The following is a 25,033-nucleotide window of genomic DNA, read 5'->3' on the forward strand; positions in this document are numbered from 1 at the left end:
TTGGATAAGTGGAAATATAATTTTGTGATAATTAGTTGGTTAAATTATAATTCCCTTCCCTTTAATGTTAGTAATGATTTTTTCAATATAATGAGATTGGTTTAACATTTTATCATGAGTTGGCTAGTTAAAGAATAGAATGAAAATTAAAAAATTGAATAGCTTTTCACAGATAAAGAACTTTACTGATTATGTTAAACAACTTGTTGTGTCCTCAAAGAGTGATTGGGGGCAAAGGAGAAACAATGTAATAAGTGACAAGTTAGAATATCAATTATCTGATAACTAATCAACTTACGTGCCAACGATGTCATTAGGAAAAGAAAGAAAAGATAATAAGGCAAGCCAGTTTAGCTTTACCAACACGCTGTCACGCCATTTCTCTTCAATTCCATAAAACCCCTTAACTACATTTCTGTACGTACTCTCAAACCTTGTCCATTCTGAAGGGTAAAGTAGTAATATCGGGTCTTCTCAATCGACGTCATATAAATACTTCCGGGCCTCCTGTCCTTTCCCTTTTTCCCTCTTTTCCATTTATAAAATAAACGGCCAAAAAAGAACTCCACAGAGAACAGCCCCGTGTGTGAAAATATGCGAAGGTTTTTTGGCATAGGCTCCGCCGGAGACTCGCCGCAGCAATATTCTCCGTCACCGTCACCGTCACCGTCACCGCCGACGTCTCCGTCTCCATCGCCTCCACAGCGGTCCTCTATCAATGTCGCTACGGGACCAGCGAGACCGATACGTTTCGTGTATTGCGATGAGAAAGGAAAGTTCCAGATTGATCCTGAAGCCCTAGCGGTACTTCAGCTTGTCAAAGAACCAGTTGGCGTTGTCTCCGTTTGCGGTCGCGCTCGTCAAGGCAAGAGCTTTATATTAAACCAGGTAAATTAAATTTGAAATTTCAGTAATAGAATATTTTCATCCTCCTTTATTTATTAGGGTTTTACTTTCTGGTGTTGCAGTTCTTAATTTTACGTGAGACTTTGTGACCTTGTAATTAATTGTTTGGATAAACTAGTTTAGCAAAGCACATTACTCTGAAATAAGAAACAAAATAGCAAATAAATACGAAGGAACCAAACCAGCAAGAAAAAGTAGTGTCACGACCCAAAATCTAACCATGGTCGTGATGGCGCCTATCGTGTTACAAGGCAAGCCTACTTCCCAAAATATTACTACTAAACCGATTATAAGAATTTAATAAAACATTTCAACATTTAAATTTTTCATAAACTAAATCAACTCTAAATATAATATAGAAAAATACAGAAACGAGCCCCAAACATCGGGGTGTCACTAAGTTATGAGCGTCTAAAACTATAAACTAAGATATATAAACTATCTAACTGTCCAAAAGAAGAAATGACAAAAGGAGTAACAAGGTCCTGCGGACGCTAGCAGCTACCTTGCAATCTCCACAGATAGCCGGCCTGAACTCAACGATCGCCGCGCTCTAACTCACCTGGATCTGCACATAAAGTGCAGGGTGTAGTATGAGTACAACCAACTCAGTAGTAACAGAAATAACTAAGGAACTGAGCAGTAGTGACGAGCTAAGCAGAATAATCCAATTATTATTTCCACAATTAAGTACAAACAGGAGTAGACATGTAATTTCATAAATCAGTAAGACTACAAGGAAAATTAACAGGTAAATGCAGCAATAACAAAAGTAAATGCAACCTCACAGCAATGTCACTCCATCACTCATCACTCGCACTCATCACTCAACGCTCAACACTCTGCGCTCACTGGGGGTGTGTACAGACTCCGGAGGGGCTCCCAAAGCCTAAGCGCTAAACACGGACAACTCACGTGCCATCATATCAATACCTGGATCCGCACGGTCAACTCACGTGCTACGCGGACAACTCACGCGCTATGATATCAATACCTGAACCCGCACGGTCAACTCACGCGCTACGCGGACAACTCACGCGCTATGATATTAATATCCTCACAACCAGGCCCTCGAACTCACTCAATCATGTACCTCACTAGCCTCACCATCATCAACAAATAAGGGAACACAACCCACATCAAGTATCACAACATATTAACAAATAATAGAGGCTGAGGTAAACATGTACAATAATTTCTATGACTGAATACAAATAATGTGAGCATGAATAAAGCCTAAGCATGATCTCTAACATGAATGCAAACAAGTTCAACAACAAATAAACACATAACCACAGATAATAGCCATTAGGCCTCACAGCCTCACGGGACAGATCGAGTCTCAATCCCTCGCGGTGCACACCCACACGCTCGTCACCTAGCGTGGGTATCACTTCCAAACAATCACGTGATGTCAAATCTCCGGGTTTATACCCTCAAACCCAGAGTTAAAACTGTTACTTACTTTAACAGTGTAAAAATCCTACTCCGGGATGCCCTCGTCTCTGGACTCGGTCTCCAAATACTTCGAATCTATTCACAATCAGTACAGTACAATACAATCAATACGAGCTAATGGAATGAATTCCACAAGAAAAGCTACATAATTAGACCAAAACCCGAAATTGGCTCAAACCCGGCCCCCGGACCCACGTCTCAAAATCCGACAAAATTTACAAAACTAGAAAGCACATTCACTCACGAGTCTAACCATACCAAATTCATCAAAATCCGACATCGTTTGGTCCTTCCAATCCTTAAATTACTTCTCCAAAAATCCCAAGCCCTAACCCCTCATTTTCACTAATTACAATGACTAAACGACGGAAAATCACCATTTATCCAAGTATTAGGGCTCCAGCAACTTACCTCACTGATAGCCGTTGAATCACCCTTCAAAAATCACTCCAAAAGCTCCAAAACCGACTTGAAAATGGTGGAAATGAACCAAATTCGCGAAGGGTTCTATTTATGGTTTCTGCCCAGGTTTTTTCGCACCTGCGGTCAAGGCGCCGCATCCGCGAACTCCACTTAATTCCCCAGCTTCCGCACCTGCGCTCCAGGCCTCGCACATGCGGGCTCGCAGGTGCGGCCAAATCCTTCGCGCCTGCGCTCCAGCCTTGGCCTCACATTTTCCGCATCTGCTCAGCAAATTCTCGCGCCTGCGAAAGCGCACCTGCGCTTTTCCTTCGCTTCTGCGAAGCCTGCCCAGCATTCCCCTTTCCGCATCTGCGCCCCAGGTTTCGCACCTGCGGGCTCGCAGATGCGACCTCCAACTCGCACCTGCGCAACCTGCCTAGCCCAGCATTGCCCGCACCTACAAACTCCCCACGCGCACCAGCGGCCTCGCACCTACGACTCTTTCTTCCGCAGGTGCGAAAATAACAGTAGCAACAGCTTCAGCTGCATTTTCCAACTTCGACAAATCCGTTAACCACCCGGAATCACCCTGAGGCCCTCAGGGCCTCAACCAAAAATACCAACAAGTCATATAGACACATACCAACTTAGTCGAACCTTCGAATCACTCAAAACAACATCAAATCATCAAATTACCCTCGGATTCAAGCCTAAGAACTTCTAAATTTCCAAATTCGGCAACCGATGCCGAAACCAACCAAACCACGTCCGAATGACCTCAAATTTTGTACACACATCACAAATGACACTACAAACCTACTCCAACTTCTGGAATTCCATTCCGACCCCGATATCAATTTTTCCACTGCCGACCGAAATCACCAAATTTCCAATTTCGCCAATTCAAGCCTAATTCTACCACGGACCTCCAAATCACATTCCGGACGCACTCCTAAGTCCAAAATCACCTAACGGAGCTAACGGAACCATCCGAATTCAAATCCGAGATCATTTACACATAGGTCAACATCCGGTTGACTTTTCCAACTTAAGTTTCTACTTAAGAGACTAAGTGTCTCAATTCACTCTGAAACCACTCCAGTCCCGAACCAACTAACCCGATATAACATAATATAGCTGAATAACACAAAAAGAAGTAGAAATGGGGAAAACGGGGCTATAACTCTCGAAACGACCGGCCGAGTCGTTACAAGTAGGCGAGGGGAATTAGGGCTAGAAGTTTCCTGGATAATGTGTTGCAGCTGTTGGAAAACTATATGTTACTTTAAGTGGTTTGCAAATGTCATGTTAGTGATTAAAGTAGGGGTGAGTTTTGTAGTTCTGAGACTGCAGATGAAAAAGTTCCTTCTAGGCTGTTATTAAGTGGATTTATCATGTCAGCACTAAATAAAAGATGATCATTGTAGATGTGACCAAAAAAGGATGGAAATACTCATTTAAAATATTGACTAGATAAATACAGAACTATGCAATGGAGGGTTTCTGCAGGAGAATAGAAAAGCATCAAGTGAAAAGCCCGAAAAAGCTCATGGGGGTTTAAGTTAGAAACTAGAAGCTTAGCGTGCATCTCTTCGAAGTGAAGTACACAACTCACAGAAAATATGAAATTTACTTAACATATGCTCTCTATGTTCCACTTTATGTGGCACTACTTGATTAGGTACCCAATTTAATATATTAGTTCGACATAGTTGTGGAAGTCGAAGAAAATATTTACGCAACGATGAAAAATTAATGTGAGAAAATATCGCATCAAAACTTAAATATGATTTTCTAAATAGATTTGAGCTCTAGAAAATTGTGAAAATTGTAAAATGGTATTACTATAATACTTTTGATAACCGATGACTCCCCTAGTCCCCGGAGGATAGTTGGCTTGTCCGTCTACCCTTCTCAAATTAAGTACCAGTCTTTTGTCTGCAGCACGGTTCAAACCTGTTATGTGTGCCTAATCCATAGATCACACGCTGCGCTCTTATGGCTAGACTAAAGCACTGAGGGCATAAAGTAGTATTATTACTAGAATGATGTCATTTTAATATCTAGAAATGGAACATCCAATATATAACAATGATGCTATCATTTAAAGACCTGATTTCAACATCATTTTACACGTAATTAAGTAACAAAAGATCATTTTAAACATAATTCTAGAAGTTCAGGTAAAGAAAAATTCAAGCAAAAATTGATTTCAGTTTTCAATTCTTCAGTCAAGATGGCTAATTCAGAACATTTAATATCATATTTAATTGGTTTAGTAATTATACACATAGGCAGTTTCAATTACAAAGTCATTTTATATTCTTAAAATAATCAACCTTATATGAAAAACGGGAGTGTATTGGTTAGCACTTCACAACTTTAAAAGTTTGTTATGCTGTTGGAGAAGACATATTATATTGGCAGTTTTCACAAGAAGATATGGATATCTATTCCTCTGTGCATTGCCTCGAAAGAAATTAGAGATGTTTTGTAGATAAAAAGAGATGTTAACTGCTGTTAAATATTGATGTTTCCAGAATTTTTACTATTGGATGAAAGGGAATTTAGTTTTGAATTTGAATGATATACTGGAATTTTTTTTAATAAGTGAATGACATGCTGGCCTTGTTAGATTCTCTGAATATGTAATGTAAAACAAGTCCTGCCTTTTGTATTTGCTGCTGTACTATCTTGATACTGTTTCTTAATAAAACTTTACCTTATAATTTTTTTTTTTAAAGAGAATGAAAAAAAACATATGTGGAAGGAGAAAATAGAATCACTGACAACAAGAAATAGCAGAAGAAAAGAGGCCCAAAAATAGAAGTAGTAGAAGAGGACCCTCACCTAAGAATAAAGACATATGTGCAGATCAATTTTTCTCTTCTATTTACTACGGCAATGAAGAATCAAATTATCACTATATTTATTCCTTTTCTATATCTGTTTGATTTTATATGGTGTTTAATTGGGCATGTAGTTTAGGAGAGAAAACATAAGCCCTCTTTCTCTCTCTATACATACACACACACACTCTCTTTCTTTTGTTTTGACTTTTGAGATTAGGATCTTGTTGTGATGTCATTTTTTTTCTTTTTCTTTCATTTATACTGGAACCATTGAATTCATTAGATACCGATTTCTATCTCGGAAACATGTTCTCTCCTCTTTGATTTTCTTAACTATCTTCTTTGGAGACTTTTTTTTGTCCAATCAAAATTGATTTTATCATTTTGGAATCCGCAATTCAATATGGATTGATATATACCCCATCTACATGTCTCTCTTCCTGTCATTTTGCCATTCAATTTGGAATACTTAAACGGTCAATTCTTTTGTTTTATCTTCACTTTCGCTTGAACATATGTATGTGTATATATCACAATTATCTAAGAGTCTTATGGTTTTCAACATGCCCATGGCTTTCCTACAAGAGCATGTTGTTGAAGGCTTATGAGAATGTTATAACTAAAGAGTTCCCAAACATGCAGTGTCATCCTTTTGGAATGGACCAAAATTAAAATCGTGCCATAAGATGGAATAGGGAGTAAGTGCGAAACGAATCAAGAGAACAAAATTTTACTCATCAAAAACGTATTGAGAAAGGAAGAAAGAGTAATAAGAGAAGAGTCATTCAACATAGAAGGAGAGGAAGACAACAAACAGAATGCCATAGTGAACTTGGAGAGGGTCCTAGTACTTTTCTTTTTTCATCATTTAACTTCTAAAAAAAAACCTATTTTTGCTTGAGTTGCTTTGCGCTTCACCATCTGAGGCGTGTACTCGCTCTTAGCAATACCCGCATCACTTAACCCATCAGAAGCGATAACTCTTTTTTCGTGTCACTCAGACACTTAAGTGATATGGGATTGCTTTAATTAGTGCAGTTTTTCTGTATTAGTGTTTCAATTTAGGGCTTTATGACTAGACCAGTCTTCTCATTGTCTAGAAATGGAGATCCGAAAACTTTTGAGAAGCCTCTTTGGCTTCATAATTGTCTAGGGCATCAAATCCTGCAGTTTCTGTTGATGTGTTGGATCGTTTAGGAAACGCTCTTCAAACGGGGAAAGTTTCCTGGCAAACCTGATGCTAGCTTTCTGTGTGTTTCTTCATAGAACTCCTTATCGTGTTCCTCAAGCAGTAAACTTGATCTACGTGGAGTAACTCCTGTTTTTGCATCATGAAGTAAACTTTATCTCCATTGTGCTGAGTGTTTCATTTTTTCCCTTTAATTTTTAAGCTCATTTTGCATATACTGCTGTTAAGCCTTACTGAAAGAAATAGTGTAGGATGTCGTCAACCCTTGGTCCAAAGCCATACAGTGATAGCTAGTGTTTTGCTTTAAGAGACTAGATTGATCTATCATATGGATAAATTTATCAAGATGTCAAAACAAACTTCCTTTCATTCTTTGGCCATTTCCTTTCTGATGTTAGATATTTGCTGTAAGGGAGAGCTTCCTAGTTATCAAGAATCATATAACTGAGTTTCCTGCATGTGATTTAGCTTCTTGGGAGGAGCAGTGGCTTTCAAGTAGCACCAACTCATCGCCCATGTACCAAAGGCATTTGGTTGTGGAGTGCACCTTTGCGAAGAACAGCTCTTGATGGAACAGAATACAACCTTCTACTTCTGGACACAGAAGGAATAGATGCTTATGATCAAACGGTTAGATTTTATGCTTAAACATTTTTATCATTGTTGTACTGGAAAAAAAAGGGATGACATTCTTTCATTCACCACACTCTTATTTCCCTTTTTGTTTGGGGTAGTACTCTGCATAATTGTTCCTCACTTTCTTATACATTTTGGGTTTGATTAAATTTTAATGTATAGTAACTAAACGGATACATTTTGTCTCCCCCCCCCCCAAAACCATTTTTTTTTTCTGTCCGTCCTCTCTTTCTCTCTTTATGTCTTCCTCCTTATTCATCTTTTAGTTGTCAACAGGGAACATACAGCACGCAAATATTCTCCTTGGCGGTCCTCCTCTCGAGTATGTTCGTTTATAACCAGGTTTGAACTACTCAGGCATGGATCTTTCTTATGAGATAGATCATTTAATCACAAAAGACTAAGGGCATGTGAATGTACTTTTACTTTTGGTGACTAATGAGAAAAAGACATTCTCGCGAGATACCCCCTCCTCTTTTGAATCATATACTTCTGATGTTTTCACAATCTGCTTTTTATGCACATATTTGTCTGACTTGTATCCAATTTAGTCCACTTTCCTAATATTCTTATCAATTTAGATGGGTGGTATTGATGAAGCTGCGCTTGACCGCCTCTCTCTGGTCACTGAAATGACTAAGCATATACGTGTTAGAGCCTCTGGAGGAAGGACCAGTGCCTCTGAGATTGGACAGTTCTCCCCAATCTTTGTTTGGCTGCTAAGGGTAATTTAGAATTTATTTGTCAGCACCAGTTTAGGTTCTTTTAAGGTACTCTCTTCCGGATCATAAGTAAGTGGCATACAAGTATTTATTTTTTCTTTTGATTAGGATTTTTATTTGGACTTGGTTGAGGATAATCGCAAGATAACACCACGGGACTACCTAGAGCTTGCTTTGCGGCCAGTCGAAGGTGGCCGGAGAGATGTAGCCGCTAAAAATGAGGTACTCGCATTAAATTGTTCTTCCATTTTGTGTATCCACAAAAGCTCAATTGCTATTAGTAATCCTCTCTATCCGAAGGACTTCAATGGTAGTTCTTCTTTTCATATTAAACAAAGAGTATCCTCTCTATCCTAAGGACTGGCGAGCCGTATCTTGTAGAATACTTGCATTTGATATCTTTGTCCCATATTTGTTTAAACTTTCCATGGTAAATAATAATATAAACTTGTGACTGCACCTTGTACTCTTGCATCTTCTTGATGCCTTTTAATACAACAATTTATTTCATCAAAAAAAAAAAAAAAACTTGTGACTGCAGATTAGGGAGTCCATTCGTGCTCTTTTCCCTGACAGAGAATGCTTCACCCTTGTGCGGCCACTGAGCAATGAAAATGAGCTCCAACGGCTTGACCAAATACCTGTCAGTGCTCATAATTCATTCCCTACATTCTCTAAGATTATAATTACTGTCTGATTACTCTTCTTGTATTGGGAGTAACCCTTTATAGCTTTCTTACTGTGGTTTCATTTCACCTGCAGTTGGAAAAAATGAGGCCAGAGTTTAAAGCAGGTCTTGATGCTCTGACAAGATTTGTTTTTGAGAGGACTAGACCGAAGCAATTTGGAGCTACTGTAATGACAGGACCAATATTTGCCCGTATAACTCAGTCCTTCCTCGATGCTCTTAACAAAGGGGCAGTGCCCACAATTACATCTTCATGGCAGGTCAATTTCGTTACTTGTTAGTGTTGTAGATGTAAGCAGGTTTTGTTTCTTCAATCGGCTTGATGTCTTTGATGTTCTTATCTGTATCTGCAGGAGCTTGAGTTATTGTTATATTATTATTTGGTCACAGACACCGTGAGAATAAACTGGGGAAAAAAGATTATTCATACTCTAGATGTTTTTGTGTGCATCATGTTTTAGTGAATTGTATTTAATGATAACACCTTACTTCAAAAAAAAATGTTCTAGTGAATTGTAACCAAGAGTTATTGATTTTTTGTATAAGAGGCTTGTGAACTTTACATATTGTCATTTGTCTCCAACCCATGCGTTTCTCGGTTTTATGGTAAAGGTTGTGTCACAAGGGACTGAATACTGATACATATGGGAGTCATTAATTATATTTGATGGTATTTATATTCCTGTCATGACTTTTATAAAGGAACAAAAACTCTTCTTTATCATGTTGTGATATTATCTAATAGAGTAGCTTTATTTGCTCTGCTTTGAACTAAGTCAACTATTGATAATTTTGTTTGACAAAAGAATAACTAACGACGTCTTTAAGCTCACATTGCCTTTCTTCCCTCTCATAAATTAGCACTTAAAGTTTCACCATGTCTGTTGTTCTAAAGTTGAATTATTTGTTTATCTTGCTCTGCGGACCTTCTTTGTAAAATATGTCCTCACAGATTGTGCTTGGCACTTATCATTTTCCTTTATTCTTGCTGCCTTTTTTTTATTCGATTTTACTACTTACAGACAGCTCTTTTAGGTTTTTATTTTTGACTATTGAATAATCAGAAAAATTGAATTTGGAATACATGCTGGGACCAGTGGGATGATTGTAGAAGTGCGCATTATCTTCTAAACTATGTGAGATAATTGAGTTGGAAAGGACTTGCTGATAGTTTTTAGAAGTAGGGGAGCAATCCTGCAGCCAGGTGGTTGCTCTGCCTAGTCTTGGGCTTATCCCAGGCTTCAATGACAAATTAAGTGGTTGCGGTTCATTTTGTGGCTAAAATTGCATTAATCTGCAGTTTGAAGAAATGGATGACTTATTTCTTTTCAGGGTGCTTTTATTAGACATAAATTTAACTGCATGTTGTTTTCTTCCTTTTCCACTTCGTTTGCAAGTGAGCCTTTTTCTATTCACTTTTGATGGTAAATTGGAGTGACACAAACATGTCAGATGTACTACTGATGAATAGACGGAGAACCATATCTTGGTCTAGGTTTCTCGACTTTTTGGCATACTACTTGTATACGATGATTTTCCCAACATTAATAAAATTACCACCCATAGAAATAAAACTAGTGAATAGCTATGGAGGATCTTGTGAAGTAGTTTTCAGATGAAGCATAAGTACTACTAGTAATCAATTTTTGGATCCTCTGTACCTCGCACATGATATTAAATTTTGTTTTGTGATTTCTCTGGGGCAGAGTGTTGAGGAAGCTGAGTGTCAAAGGGCATATGATTTGGCTGCTGAAATGTACATGTCTTCTTTTGATCGTTCTAAGCCTCCGGAGGAAGTAAGTACTTCTGCGTTTGATAGGTAATAATGCATTTGAATATCTACTGATATTTTTGTAATTGTAGGCAGCACTAAGAGAAGCACATGAAGATGCTGTCCATAAGTCCATGGCTTCATTTAATAGTACAGCTGTAGGGGCTGGATCCATCAGAACCAAATATGAGAAACGTCTCCAGAATTTCATAAAGAAAGCATTTGAGGTTCTGATTATTTCTGCACCATTCTTTCCCGTAATATTTAGGAGAAGAGGTCCATATGAGACATGTATTGTTGGTGAAAGCTTAATTTCGCCCTTAAAATGATTGGACCTGTAGCCAACTCAGTTGTGTCTAAATCTTTGCTTCCATATTTAACCATGCTCTGAAATATCTCCTAAAAAAATGTTGATTTCCATTTGATTCTAACGCGTAGGACATTAGAAAGGATGCTTTTAGGGAGTCTTCTCTACAATGTTCAAATGCGATACAGGACATGGAAAATAGATTGAGAAAGGCATGTCATGCTCCTGATGCAAAAGTAGATACTGTGCTAAAAGTAAGTCTTCATTATAGACGTTAGCACCTATTTGGGTAGCTAGACTAAAGTTGTTTGTGCAATGAGTTGTTTATATTGTATATCCATGTCTTATCTAGGTTCTTGATGATTCTGTGTCCAAATATGAAGCTATGTGTCAAGGTCCTGAAAAATGGAGAAAACTACTTGTCTTCATACAACAAAGGTTTGTATCCACAGTTCTTACTGAAGCAATTCCGTTTTGGAATGTATATGTGATTTTCGTTTTGAATTTTGCAGTTTAGAAGGGCCACTTCTTGATCTCATTAAAAAACAAATAGACCAAATTGGGTCAGAGAAAACTGCTCTTGCATTGAAGTGTTGTTCCATCGAGGATAAGATGAGTTTCCTTAACAAACAACTGGAAGCTAGTGAGAAGTTTAAATCTGAATATTTGAAGCGCTACGAAGATGCTACCAGTGACAAGAAGAAGCTTGCAGAAGATTATGCAAGCCGTATTGCAAATTTGCAGAGTAAACACAGTGCATTAGAAGAAAGATATACCAACTTAGCAAAAACATTAGATTCTACTAGACTCGAGTCTATGGAATGGAAAAGGAAATATGAACAGGTACTCTCAAAGCAGAAGGCTGAGGAGGAACAGTCAAATGCAGAAATAAGTTTTCTGAAGGCGAGAACTAGTGCTGCCGAAGCCAGGGTTAATGCTGCCAAAGAGCAAGCTGAATCAGCTCAAGAGGAGGCAGAGGAGTGGAAGCGTAAATATGACATTGCTGTCAAGGAAGCAAAGAATGCTCTTGAGAAGGCAGCAGCCATCCAAGAGCGCACTAACAAGCAAGCACAAATGAGAGAAGATGCTTTAAGGGATGAATTTTCGAGTACTTTGGTTAAAAAGGTGAATTTTTACTTAATAGACTGATGCTAGTGTCTTTTGCTTCTCTTCCCTCCACCTTCAAACCTCAGTAAAATGTTAAAGTGGTGCCTAACTCCATGCTTTTAAGTTTTCTCTTGTACTTTGCTTGATTAACTGTGCTAACTGGCTTGCTTAGGTATTCTGAGATGGTAATTAAGATTTTTACTTCTTTTTTTCTGGTATAGTAATCGAGATTTTCTCTTGTGAAACTGCAGGAAGAGGAGATTAAGGAGAAGGCATCAAGGCTTGAGCAGGCTGAGCAGCGTTTGACAACATTAAATCTGGAGCTGAAGGTGAGCGTCTGCTATTTTAAACTATTTCACTGTTTATCAGCACCGGAATTGTATCCGGAAAATATCTTTTGAACAGGATGGAGAAAAATGTATGTGTGTGTGTGAGAGAGAGAGAGAGAGAGAGAGAGAGAGAGAGATGGAGGGAGGGGGGGGGAGAGAGAGATGAAACTTGCTCTATCCGACCCTGTAAATTCCATGCTTGCAGAAGCCATCGCTACCATCATCATCCAATATCTGTTCCTCAGATTTATGGAAACTTGTCTCCCAGCACTGTTGTTATTGGTAGCCATGTATTGACATTTGAGTATTGGTTAGATAGTTTGTCATGTAAGATGCTTGTCATATACCTGAGATAATTCCCTGTAATATGAAAAGAGTAGTCCATTAGATCTGTATATTAATATCTCACTTTATAAGAAGTCCAACTTGCTGCTCTAGCAATATGACTCGTTATGCACCTGTAGTATCGTTAACATAGCAGAATATATGCGCAAGTATTTGTAATAATGGCACCTTACCTTCTCAATAAAGAAAAAAATGTGTTAGTACTAATGGCTATACTAAGTTCTTTACCTTACACAGGTTGCGGAGTCAAAGATAAAGAACTATGATCTAGAAGTATCATCCTTAAAGCTTGAAATTAAGGAATTAGGTGAAAGGTTAGAGAGCATCAATGCTACTGCACAATCATTTGAAAGAGAAGCTAGGATTCTGGAACAGGAGAAAGTCCATCTGGAGCAGAAGTATCGGTCTGAGTTCAGTAGATTTGAAGATGTCCAGGATAGATATAAATCAGCTGAAAGAGAGGCGAAAAGAGCTACTGAGCTGGCTGATAAAGCAAGGGTCGAAGCAGCTACTGCCCAGAAAGAGAAGAGTGAAATCCATCGAGTAGCTATGGAAAGATTGGCTCAGATTGAGAGGCACGAGAGAAGTATAGAAAACTTGCGGAGGCAAAACGATGAATTGGCTTATGAAGTAGAGAAGCTTCATGCATCTGAGTTCGATGCGCAGTCAAAAGTTGCAATACTGGAGGCCAGAGTCGAGGAAAGGGAAAAGGAAATTGAGTCACTTCTGAAATCAAATAATGAACAGAGAGCCAGTACTGTGCAAGTCCTTGAGAGTCTGTTGGAGACTGAGCGTGCTGCACGTGCTGAGGCAACCAATCGGGCAGAAGCACTATCTGTTCAGTTGCAAGCTACACAAGGAAAGCTGGACCTTCTTCAGCAACAGTTAACTGCAGTTCGGCTGAATGAAACAGCATTAGATAGCAAACTTAGAACTGCTTCCCATGGAAAACGTGCCAGGATAGATGAATACGAAGCTGGTGTCGAATCTGTTCTTGATATGGGCACAAATGATAGACTAACCAGGGGAAATAAGAGGTCAAAGAGTACGACCAGCCCCCTGAAATTCACTGGTCCAGAAGATGGGGGCTCCGTGTTTAGGGGAGATGATGATACTAGTAGTCAACAAACAAATACTGAGGATTATACTAAATACACGGTGCAGAAACTGAAGCAAGAGCTTACGAAGCATAATTTTGGGGCTGAACTGCTCCAATTGAAGAATCTGAACAAGAAGGACATTCTGGCTTTATACGAAAAATGTGTTCTCCAGAAATCATAGCTTCCAAGCTGCTTTGTAGAAAGGTTTTAAGTAACACGGATTGTGATGAAAATTTGACAAGGTGATCTCGGACATCTTACAAGATTTTAAATGGAGAGCTTTATTCCACATTATGACAGATGCTTGGTATATCTGCTACTGCTGCTGACTTAACCGTTGGTGTAACTTAATGTATTCTATCTGGAGTGTGTTCTACTGTTTTATTAGACATGTTTTTTGTTCGTTGGTAGGCTGTTTTAGGAAGATTACTTAGTGAGCTGCTGCGAGTCAGAGTTGAGATTAGTGGATTGAAGAGACTACTAGTATGCGTAATGACCCTCGTTTTAGGAATGCCTCTAGGTTTTAAGTTTGTTTTATTCTTTTCTTCTTTCTCTGTTTTCTATGCAGATTATTAGTGGTTGGTATTTGGTAGGATCATGTTGTGTAAATCCTAGTTCCCAGGACAAGCATGTGGTGTAAGAATTCCTGTTCAGGTAGTTGATTTCCTTTTTTCCTTTCTAACTTCGTTTCCTGTAAACTATAGTTGATTCTGTCAACTGAAAAATCGAATTGTTTCATTTTTCTTGATTTAGTATTTAGTTGTCATATGATAGTTAAGAGAGGCATTAGCAGCTCTGCTAAGGCTAAACGCTTCTTCAGGGTTTTGCTTTCCGTTTTCACTCTTGCAATTATCAAATACCTATGTTTGGTTCAATAGTACAGGCTACAGACATTATACTTTGTACTTTTCAAACTCTACTAAGCATGCGTCAAACGGGCTTGTAGTTTGACTGTCCAATTGTACTCTTAAGTCTTGACTCTTGAGTTCTCATGTTCAATCTCACTCAAGAATAGTATTGCTTTGGTTATTATTAAATCACAATATTGAGCTAATTAGAGGAGAAAATTAGGGTCTCAATGTGTGGCCTAGTGAGAAAATTATGGAAGACCAAAGGCATGAACAATGGAATGAAATCTAGTAACGTGGTCGTTAAAAGAGATTCGATTTTGTTAAAAATATCAAGCAATAATTAAACAGTGTCGTCAAGACTACTTTAACTACAATTTAACAACTGTGATGGACTTAAAAACATAGCGGATTGTGTTTTATATGGACCTTAATGTTTGCCTGCAAAGGTAAACTTATAAATTTCAGTGTTCCTCTTTTTCTTCTTTAAAAAAAGTTTGTGATATACTACTACTTAGATGGTACATGCTACTCTCACAGTCAGGCTACAACTCAAAGTTCTTAGTAGGCCAAATTATGAAGTTGTAATTAGTATAATATTCTCCTAAGAGAATTAAGGAAAATGTCAAACAACTAATCTTCTTGGAGATCATCCAATTTTCCAAATTGTTCGTTGTGATCAAACAATCAAATAACGTCTATTACCTGAGTATCCTTTAAACCTTAATAAGGAAAAGAATTCCCTTCATTTAGCTATCCAACACTGGGGAGGAAAGCATATACGAATTTGTTTGCTTTCAGGTCGCAGACTATCCGGCAACGCTTGCTTCCACAATGGATCATAACTCAATATTCTATAATTTTCCGCAGCTCCCTATAGAAATGCCAAGTCTTAGGAGTAGGTATGACAAAGCCAATTATTTTGTTAGTTGAATGTATTAAAAAGAAAATTGTATATGTTGACCAGAAGGATGTTAGGTAGTAGATAACTCGTGATGGCATCACCATTGTGTTGTAATATGAGGTCAGGTCTAGCCCCGGCCCTCACTGTGCGTTTTTGCTAATACAACACCGCCCAGATCTCTATTGGGTAACTTTAACCGTGAAAAAAGAGGGATGACATATCAATCTACACTGCCAAGAGGTACCAACTACCAAGGAGCAAAATACAAGTCATTGGAATTTGAACATAAAGAAATTACAAAATTAAGCAGAACACGTACGTGATTGTTCGCCTTTTATCTTAATACATAACTCTTGAGGCAAAAGGTGAATAATGAACACTGTATTATCTACCTTGTAAAAACAAAAAATTCCTAAACAACAAGAGTATCAATAATAAGGTCTCTCTATTGTGCATTACAAAGACAATAAATTCCTCATTAGCAGCTCAATCTTTAACTTATTTGACTATTACATATAACAAGAACCACCACCGTCCCAACAGTCATTTTCATCTGTTATTTTAGTAATTTTGTTTTTGCTCCCTACTTCCTCATTTCTCTTTGCTTGCATTTGAAGGTATAACAAAGGATGAGCTATCACCATGAACAACCAAATTTTGGATTAGCTGAGGTGGGATATCTCTATTTTGGCTCCCAATATCGTATGAAGCAAAAGGAGGATTATAATAATCGACGAAATTCGTTGTTTTCAGGATAGGGCTATCTTGCCTGCTTAAAGATCTTGACTTGTTGTTGTCAACTGTTTTTCTTATGCTTAATGATCCACATTGTCTAGGTTGTGTTTGGTAGAAAACTTTTGAAACAACTAATTCTCCATCCTTTTCCTCCTCATTTTCACCTAAGTGATATTGGTGCATTACCCAATTAGTCTTCTCAGGCTTTCTTTGCCTACCATAGTTTGTGTAGAGTACCAAAATTTTCTTGTAACCTTTGAGAACTCCACCTATGTAAACTGGCCTGGTTTTGCCTGTTTTATGCCATCTTGTTTCTCCACCATCAATTTCAGTGTGGACCTTTCGTCGTTTTCTAGTCCCCGTTGTGTATGCCTTTGATGGGCGGTGAAAGAAATGACGCACTTGACCATTCTTGTTCACCCCTGCATGCAGTAGCGTATTCAGGATTTTTAGTCAATGAATGCAAATAGTACAAAATTCTAACGTATTCGCAACTTCTTTGGGGTAATAGATGCAAATGGAGTGTATATAGATTAATTACTCTATATCCTTGCTCAGCCCTACGTATAGATTATAGTGCATGCAAACAGTAGGAATGAATGTTTTCTTAGAAAATGATAGAATTTTTGAAAGAAGTTGGAACAGTCATAATAGCATAAAAGTTCCAGTATTTAGAGGTAATGGAGCCAATCATACTTGACAATTCATCTTTTATAGTATTTCCTTGTCTTCTTCTTCTTTGCAATAATTAATTAAGTCATCTAACACTTGATTATAAAAATAAAAAATAAAGTACTGAACAAATCATATTCATATTAATTAACTTGCTGATAAACGACTCCTTACATATATTCTTTTCAGTAGTCACAGTAACGAATAAAGAATTTACTTGATCTATATATGGTAAAAGGCATAGCATAATACCTTACGTCAAGCCAGCTTGTTCCTATTTCATCTAATTGGATTCACCATCTTATGAATCGCTCATTGCTTACCGTAAAACTGATCTAGTTTAATATGAAATAATCACATAAAAATCTTTACAACACGTTAGTTAATTTCCATCTATATATATATTCCATGTTACCAATAATGTGTATTATATAGAATTACCAGCAATAATTACTTTTTAAGCGACTTGATTATGTAAATATTAATTTCTTATACCGTCAATGCATAGAACTTAAACTCATGTATAACCAACATCATATTTTGTATAAGACTCCCATAATTAAGACACTCCATTGACATTGGTATTTTGGAAACTCTAGCAAGAATCTTTTATCTTTGCTGATTTATATAACATGAATATCTTTTTGCCAAATAGGTAACTTAGCTCCCTTAACCAAGTATTTTCCACTTTTGGATCATTGAAGAAAGAATGAAATTCTCAATCCAGTTGGCACCCTCAACAGCCACTAATAAAGGGTGTTTTTGTTAGTAACAACTCCTCAAACCAAGTGACTAAAGGACATGAACTTGTAGAATAAAAAGCCAGAAAAGGAGGAAAAAGCAAGAAGATATTAACAGATTTTCATGGCGTGGAGTTTCCACAAAAAGAATGAAACAAGTTTAGAATCCAAATGCTATAAGCAATTAACTTTTGCAAGCAAACCGTCTCACTTGGGAAATTTCCTAAACCATCAGTAATTAATTTTGACACTTAGCACAATATTACATACAGAGTTATCCCTACTGATTGAAGATTTCACAAAAAATTGAATCAAGAAGAAAACGAAAAGATTCATACTTAGTAAAGAGAAAAATTGCCTAAATTAGGAATTTTTTTAATTTAACAGTGAATAAGCGTGTCCCACTCTAATAACAAATCCGAATATAAATCCTGAAAGGAATAAAATCCGGACAAGAAAACATCAAATCTTCTAAGTTTATCTACTTTCATTTTTGTTAATTGAAATATGTGATTTTACACTCTTCATGTGCGTGCTTGCTCAAATTAATTGTCGGCACCAAGCCCGGATAAAGAAGGAGGATTGCAGTAGATTGACAACAACTAGTCTACTTAACTTGGTCAATTTATGATGAATTCACACATAGTACATAATACGTTATTGTAAACAGATGATTTTAACTAGAATAAAATGGAAAATTACCAGGTAGTTTCTCAGGATGAGTGTAGCAAATGCCATTTTCGCCATCAATAGTCAAAATGAATTCATCAATAAGGGGATGAAGTTTAAGGGTATCTGAAATGACCTTTGCTTCCAAATGCTCAAGAATCTCATGGTCCGATGGATCAAACTTCACTCCAGCTGGTAGACCAGGCAAATCATGTATTCCTCTCTAGTAGTAAAAATTTTGTTTTCATTACACACTCAAAATAAGTAGAAAAGAAAATTGCACCTATTAATAATTTAGTTCATTTATAGAACAATTACTGTTCTTGATAAAAGAAAATTAATCATCATTAATATCAAATACCTGATGTTCAAGCTCTATGCTATGTCCACACGAAGGACAAGTAATGATTCTAATTTCATGATCAACTTTTGAAGTGATCATAACGTTATTTTCATCTGACGGAGGAGCTGATATTATAATTGGGAGAGCTGTTTCACTATTGGATTGACTGCACCATGTCATATTTGCTCTTGCTTATGCACACATCCCAAATTAATTAATTAATTTGGTCAATTTCTTTCTCCTCTCCGAGCTAAGCAAAATCCCAATAAAGGAAAGAAAATACATATGTAAGGTGTAAAGACAAGGAGAAAAATAATTAATTAAGCAGAAATTAAAGGAATATAGTTAAATAAATAAAAAATTCTTCTTTCATGTTCGTTCTTGATGTTGGGAAGGAATTGAGCTCTCTTACTTTTTGTAGTTTCTCTTCTTTTCTTTGCTGGAACTGTTCCAATACTAGCTGCTGAGTTAAAACCCTGAAAGAGAGAGAAAGGAGAGAGAGAGAGGAGGAAAAAAGGTCAGAAATATCTGTGATAGGAACAAACTAATTTGGAATTAATATTTTTTCTTGAGATGAGAAGAAAAGGTGAGAGGGGAAGAAAAAAGAAAAAAAGAAAAAAGAAAAGTAAATCAGTTGCTTGGATGTCAAGTTTGGTTATGTTTATGTAAATACACATGTACCAGAATACACTAGTACTAGAGAATAAATTAAATACAGTTTTTCTTACTAATCTTTGATTCTTAATCTATATTTTATCCATATATAACTGTAGAACCAAAGTATAATTAACAGTTTTGAAGTCGCTTTTCTTACTATTCTTTGATTCGTAATCAATATTTTATTCATATATAACTGTAGAACCAAAGTAATTAAATTAATAAATGATTTATTAACTTAACCTATTGGTATTAAGAATAGCATGGAGTATAGAAGGGAGAAGGAGAAATACTTGGAGGACATTTCACCTCTTTTAACAAGAAGAAAGAGAGGGCTTTAGCTGCAGTGTCAACCTGGAGTGTTCTTAAAGCATATATATATATATATATATATATATATATATATATATATATATAAGAAGATAGGTTTGGTATATACATATATATACGTACCAACAAATGTGAAAGTAACAAACGCTGAATTTCAACCTAACTTGTATTTTCTACTCTTTCTTTTCTTCGCGTAACAAACTAACCCGTACCTCACATTTTAATTCCAAACATTACCTTCTTCTAATTTTTGTGTAACAATATTTTATGTATAAATAATTTTTTTTGAAATTTATGCTAGTGTAATAGAATTATGTTCTCTTATATAGGTGACAGGCTAAAGGATGTAGGAATTGCATAGCGGAAGAACAGTAGAAAAATTCTTATTTTTTCACATTACACAAACTTGTAGCAGCCGACACGTTTAGGATATTTTTATAAGTTGTCTATTCAAAACGAAGGTCATTATATAATTATGAAACTAAAGCTTATCAGAGAAGCCACGCAACGCGAAGCTTAACGAGGAAGCTTTAGTCTTTAGGGTTTTTCTTTAACGTATGGACGAGGGTTTCTTTAATTTGCGGGGATAATGTTGAGAGACTCAAACGTTTGTTATTCTTAGAATTTGTAGTGTTAAATATGTCATAACATTTATGAGTAGAACAGCATGTCAATAACGGTATATTTGAAAACTTTAATCTTGAACTAAATAAAGAAATGTGTCACAGGAATAGGGGAAACATGTTGACGTTGTGGACTTTGATTAGTCTCTCTCCATCATTCAAATTTTGTGGAATATTGTCCGCAAATGAATGTTGTGGGTTTGATTTTATATTGCATAGATAATTCTGTCACGAACTTTACTTGTAATTTGGTCCGTTATTGCGTAGTATTATAACAAGAAAATAAATTTAGCCTTTTGTTAACTTTCCATGTATTAGCTCTCCTAATTTTCAAAGAACTTCTTTTAAATCACTTCTAATAAATGCACATGAGGGATGTATAGTAGGAATTAACTCGGCTGTAGTGAAAACGGAAAATAGTAGCGCAAGAACAAAACATAAACGAAATTGTATTCTTCAACGCTAGTTGCATATAAGGGAACCTAATTATATTACACTAGTGAGTTTGCCGCTCTTCGCGCGGTTGTACAAAAAATTAATGACTCGATAAATTTTCTATAAATTTAGTCCAAGTACAAGTAAAGTTACAATTTGTATGCATACAAAAATTAACTCAATACATTGATTTACGAATATAAATATTTTTTTCAATAAGCTGCAAGATTGTTGTCCATATCATATTATAAGATGTTTAAGATAAAGTAAAGTGGATAGAAAACTTAAGACTATTGTCCGTCAAGATCTAGTTTCAAAATTGATCATCATACTTTTAAGTTTTCGGTAACACTTGCAAGTTCGTTATTTATCTCAGAGGAAAGTTTAAGAAAGAACCTTTATGTTTACTTTCTTTATTAGGGTAATAAGCTGTTCCTCCCAAAAGAAAAGCATTACTTAAATTCTAAAAATACCTAATTACTTTTATATGCTTATTAATTATTTTAAACTAATAGAAGTCACCATATATTACACAATCAATAAAATTTTTCTCTAATTTTTCATCTCTTGAGGAGCAGCAAATCAAATACCTCGTTATAGCAATGGCATATTGTCACCTCTACCATACATGTTGAAGTAAGCCAACTACGGAAAAAAAGAGAAGAAAATATATCAAGGTTATAGTAATTTGTTTACATTTGAAATTTATAAATTCTCGATACGTTATATAGTTCTGATCTTATTGAGAGTCTTAAATTATTGTGTAGTTGTACAGATCTGTGCTGAGTCAGCATGTAACTATACACTGTTAGTTGTAGTAGTTATACAGTAGTTATACAATTAGTCTAGTTATATTAGCTGTCATACGTATAATGTTGAGATAAGCAATATCATTTCACATTCTATTCTTTACTCTCTCTCTCTCTCTCTACTCTCTTAGAACTCTCGAGAACCTCCATTGGAGGTCTTGCATGAGCTTGATTTTTCCAGTTTCGAGCTAATCTCAATATGGTATCAGAGCCCGGTTGAACGTATCTACTTGAAGTCTACCGGAATTCCTCTTTCAGTATCTCAAAATCTCTTTTTCCCTTTCGTATACTAGGGTTTTTAGATTCCTCGATTCATACTGTAATTTTCATATGAATCGAAGATTTTCAGTGAAATCGATCTATCTACTCACAAAGTAGGTTGATATATTGGTTAATTTCATCGATTAGACCTTCTCAAATGGCCATCAATCAAAGCGAAGAAACAACGCCCAATACGACCAGAAATGACCAGCCGATCATCGATGCGAGCAGTGCTCTGTACATTCATCATTCGGACAGTCCTAGAGTAATGCCAGTGCCGGTTCCATTCGATGGAATTAGATATAGGTCTTGGAGAAGAAGTGTATTTCGAGCTCTATCGATCAAAAATAAATTAGGGTTCATAAATGGGGAATGTAAGAAACCTAGCCTTAATTCACCTCAATTTTGCCAATGGGAGAGATGTGACGATATGGTGACCTCTTGGATTCTCAATTCCCTCATAAAAGAGATCTCTAACAGTGTTGAGTATGTTAATTACTCAGTCGAGCTATGGAGGGAGCTGGAAGATCGATATGATCAAACAAATGAAGTGAAGTTATATCAAATCCAAAAGGAGATCAACGACCTTGTTTAGGGCTCATTAGACATCACTGCCTACTATACACGAATGAAGAGACTGTGGGAAGAATTAAACACACTGAATGCTAAGTCTCAGTGCAACTGTGTTTGCACGTGTGGATCAAAGGAAACGATGCATAAAGCAGAACAGGATCGACGACACATTCAATTTTTGATGGGCTTAAATAAGGTCTATACAATAGTGCGAGGAAGCATTTTGATGGTGAAACCTCTACCGTCTTTGGCACAGGCTTTCTCCCACCTAATACAAGAAGAGAAACAAAGGGAATTCAGGCCAAGTAATCAACTGAATCTCGAGTCTACTTCACTATATGTGAATGCCACATCTATACAACATCAAAATCTATTCGGAGCTAGGAACATCAAAACACACTACACTGCAAACAACAGAGGTTGCCCATTCTGTGACTATTGCAAGAAACTGGGTCACATAAAGGAGAAATGTTACAAGTTACATGGGTATCCCCAAGGCAACTCATACAACAATCAGAATTTTAATCGGGCCAATTCTTAACAGTTCAATAAGAATAACAGCTCAAATCAGACTCAGGGTCACAAGTTCAACAGAGGAAAAGGAGTTGTGGAAAATGTACATGGAGTTCTATCTGATTTACTTCATGAGAAGAAAGATGATTCAGTTGCACATGATGAGAATCAAAATGTCAACCTAACAAGAGATTAGTATGGGCAGATAATGAGTCTGCTGCAGCACTTTCAGACAGGCAACACAGGAGGACCCTCCGGCAATGCCAACATCACTAATGTTGTTGTCAATTTCGCAGGTATTGTAGTCTGCACCTCTTCTATTGATTTTGACAAACCATCATGCAAATGCTTTGAATCAAAGTTTGATCTTTGGATCATAGACTCAGGAGCATCTAACCATATGACTTTTAATAAGATAACACTTAGTAATATCACCACTCTACCATATCCTTTATTGATTAGCCTACCAAATGGATATAGGGTGAAAGTACTTGAATTTGGAGATGCGATACTCATTCCTAAAATCATCCTACACAAAGTCCTCTATGTTGCTTCTTTCAAATACAATCTAATCTCTGCCCACTCTTTTGCAATGCATCTTAAATGTATTATGCTCTTCACTAATGCATTGTGTCTATTACATGCCCCTTCAGTGAAGAGGCCTCAGGTGATTGGTAGTAGTAGGGAGGGACTATACTATCGAGTCTAAAGGGTAAATGCACTTTCTCAAATTCTTATGTATCAGGTTCTTGTTGCAATTGTTTTTCCTTTACTAGTGTAAATAGTGAAGGCTTCAGAAGTCCTACTCATTCATATCATCATTCATCAAATGTAAATACATCCACTCACAATAATAAGAATGAGTCCTCAGTTGTGTTTGATAAGTATGATGTGAATCTCTTCTTGGTCATGTTCCCTTTATCAAAACGAGAGGAATATCCTCAATACCTGTACTTTTCTCACCTAGACAATCATTTATCTGTTCAATTTTCCCTATGGCTAGACAAGCCAGACTTCCATTCCTACAAAGAATCAGTACCTCTACCCAAATATTTGAGTTGATGCATATTGACATATGGGGTCCCTACCATGTCAATACTCATGACAATTACAAGTATTTCCTCACACTAGTGGATGATTTCAGTAGATCCACTTGGACACATTTATTAAGCTGTAAGAGAAATGCTCTTCAAACCCTCAAGGCCTTTACAACCATGATTGAAAATGAATTTAACACCTCTGTTAAGACCATCAGATCTGATAATGGGCTGGAGTTTACCAATCATGAAGCTACCATATTCTACCAATCCAAAGGCATCATTCATCAGAAAACTTGCCCCTACACACCACAACAAAATGGGTAGTGGAAAGAAAATACAAGTATCTCCTAGAAACTGCTAGGGCACTTATGTTTTAATCTAAATTACCAACTAGATATTGGGGAGAATGTATTTTGACAGCCACCTACCTAATTAATAGATTGCCTACCACCTACCTAAACAACAAATGCCCTTTTGAGCTTTTGTACCATAAGAAACCCAATTATTCTCACTTGAGGAGATTTGGTTGTCTTTGTTACCCTACTACACCTAAAGTACATAGGGATAAATTTGAGCCCAGAACAGCTCCTCATGTCTTCATAGGATATCCTTTTGAGACAAAAGGTTACAAAGTGCTAAGCCTAGCTACTAGGAAGATACACATCTTTAGAGATGCCATATTTCATAAAAATATTTTTCCTTTTGCTTTGAGTTCCAAGAATATTTCCCCATACAGTATTTTCAAATCAGTCACATTTCTTGCTTGTATTGAAAGTAAAAATGCACTTCCTGATGTTCAAGGTGCTGTATATATCACATCTCCAGGTTTGCACCAATACCTGAATTCTCTCATGTTAATGACATTTCAACACAATCTAATAACTCATCCTCTTATAACCCTGTTCATGCATCTTCTTATGAGGCTGCTGACCTTAGTTCACCCACATCTAATCAATCAGAAATAACTACAATCAGAAAGTCCAACAGAACACACAAAACACCTAGCCACTTCAAAGACTATATCTACACCCTTCTTAACAGAACCCAACCTACTACTTCTCAATGCTCA

General features: G+C 36.8%; 2 protein-coding genes across 2 annotated transcripts; one reads left to right on the plus strand and one right to left on the minus strand.

Moving 5' to 3' along the window:
* The first annotated feature begins 523 nt into the window (after nucleotides 1-523).
* Nucleotides 524-14,564, plus strand: LOC104110394 (uncharacterized). Its single transcript, XM_070195527.1, has 14 exons — nucleotides 524-888; nucleotides 7,276-7,437; nucleotides 7,720-7,785; nucleotides 8,025-8,168; nucleotides 8,274-8,387; nucleotides 8,707-8,808; nucleotides 8,928-9,113; nucleotides 10,560-10,649; nucleotides 10,717-10,851; nucleotides 11,063-11,185; nucleotides 11,284-11,369; nucleotides 11,444-12,056; nucleotides 12,290-12,367; nucleotides 12,950-14,564. The coding sequence occupies exons 1-14, from the start codon at nucleotides 595-597 to the stop codon at nucleotides 13,991-13,993; spliced, it is 3,237 nt and encodes a 1,078-aa protein (XP_070051628.1). The 5' UTR covers nucleotides 524-594; the 3' UTR covers nucleotides 13,994-14,564.
* Nucleotides 14,565-15,818: 1,254 nt separating this feature from the next.
* On the minus strand, nucleotides 15,819-19,274 carry LOC104110393 (NAC domain-containing protein 73-like). The gene is made up of 4 exons (XM_009619879.4): nucleotides 19,136-19,274; nucleotides 18,742-18,973; nucleotides 18,414-18,603; nucleotides 15,819-16,721 (listed from the first exon to the last, which is right to left on the minus strand). The coding sequence occupies exons 2-4, from the start codon at nucleotides 18,901-18,903 to the stop codon at nucleotides 16,156-16,158; spliced, it is 918 nt and encodes a 305-aa protein (XP_009618174.1). The 5' UTR covers nucleotides 18,904-18,973; nucleotides 19,136-19,274; the 3' UTR covers nucleotides 15,819-16,155.
* Between the last annotated feature and the right edge of the window lie 5,759 nt (nucleotides 19,275-25,033).

The sequence above is a fragment of the Nicotiana tomentosiformis genome, chromosome 2, assembly GCF_000390325.3.
Source record: "Nicotiana tomentosiformis chromosome 2, ASM39032v3, whole genome shotgun sequence".
NCBI classification, from domain to species: domain Eukaryota; kingdom Viridiplantae; phylum Streptophyta; class Magnoliopsida; order Solanales; family Solanaceae; genus Nicotiana; species Nicotiana tomentosiformis.

Bases quoted from the DNA above. Each gene is read 5' to 3' on its own strand.
- LOC104110393 (XM_009619879.4), bottom strand. From the start codon at position 18,903: ATGACATGGTGCAGTCAATCCAATAGTGAAACAGCTCTCCCAATTATA. The intron at 18,604-18,741 runs GTATTTGATATT...TTTTACTACTAG, and splicing joins GCATAGAGCTTGAACATCAG to AGAGGAATACATGATTTGCC. The intron at 16,722-18,413 runs GTAATTTTCCAT...TACTGCATGCAG, and splicing joins TCATCCTGAGAAACTACCTG to GGGTGAACAAGAATGGTCAA.
- LOC104110394 (XM_070195527.1), top strand. From the start codon at position 595: ATGCGAAGGTTTTTTGGCATAGGCTCCGCCGGAGACTCGCCGCAGCAA. The intron at 7,786-8,024 runs GTTTGAACTACT...TTATCAATTTAG, and splicing joins GTATGTTCGTTTATAACCAG to ATGGGTGGTATTGATGAAGC. The intron at 10,650-10,716 runs GTAAGTACTTCT...TTGTAATTGTAG, and splicing joins GTTCTAAGCCTCCGGAGGAA to GCAGCACTAAGAGAAGCACA.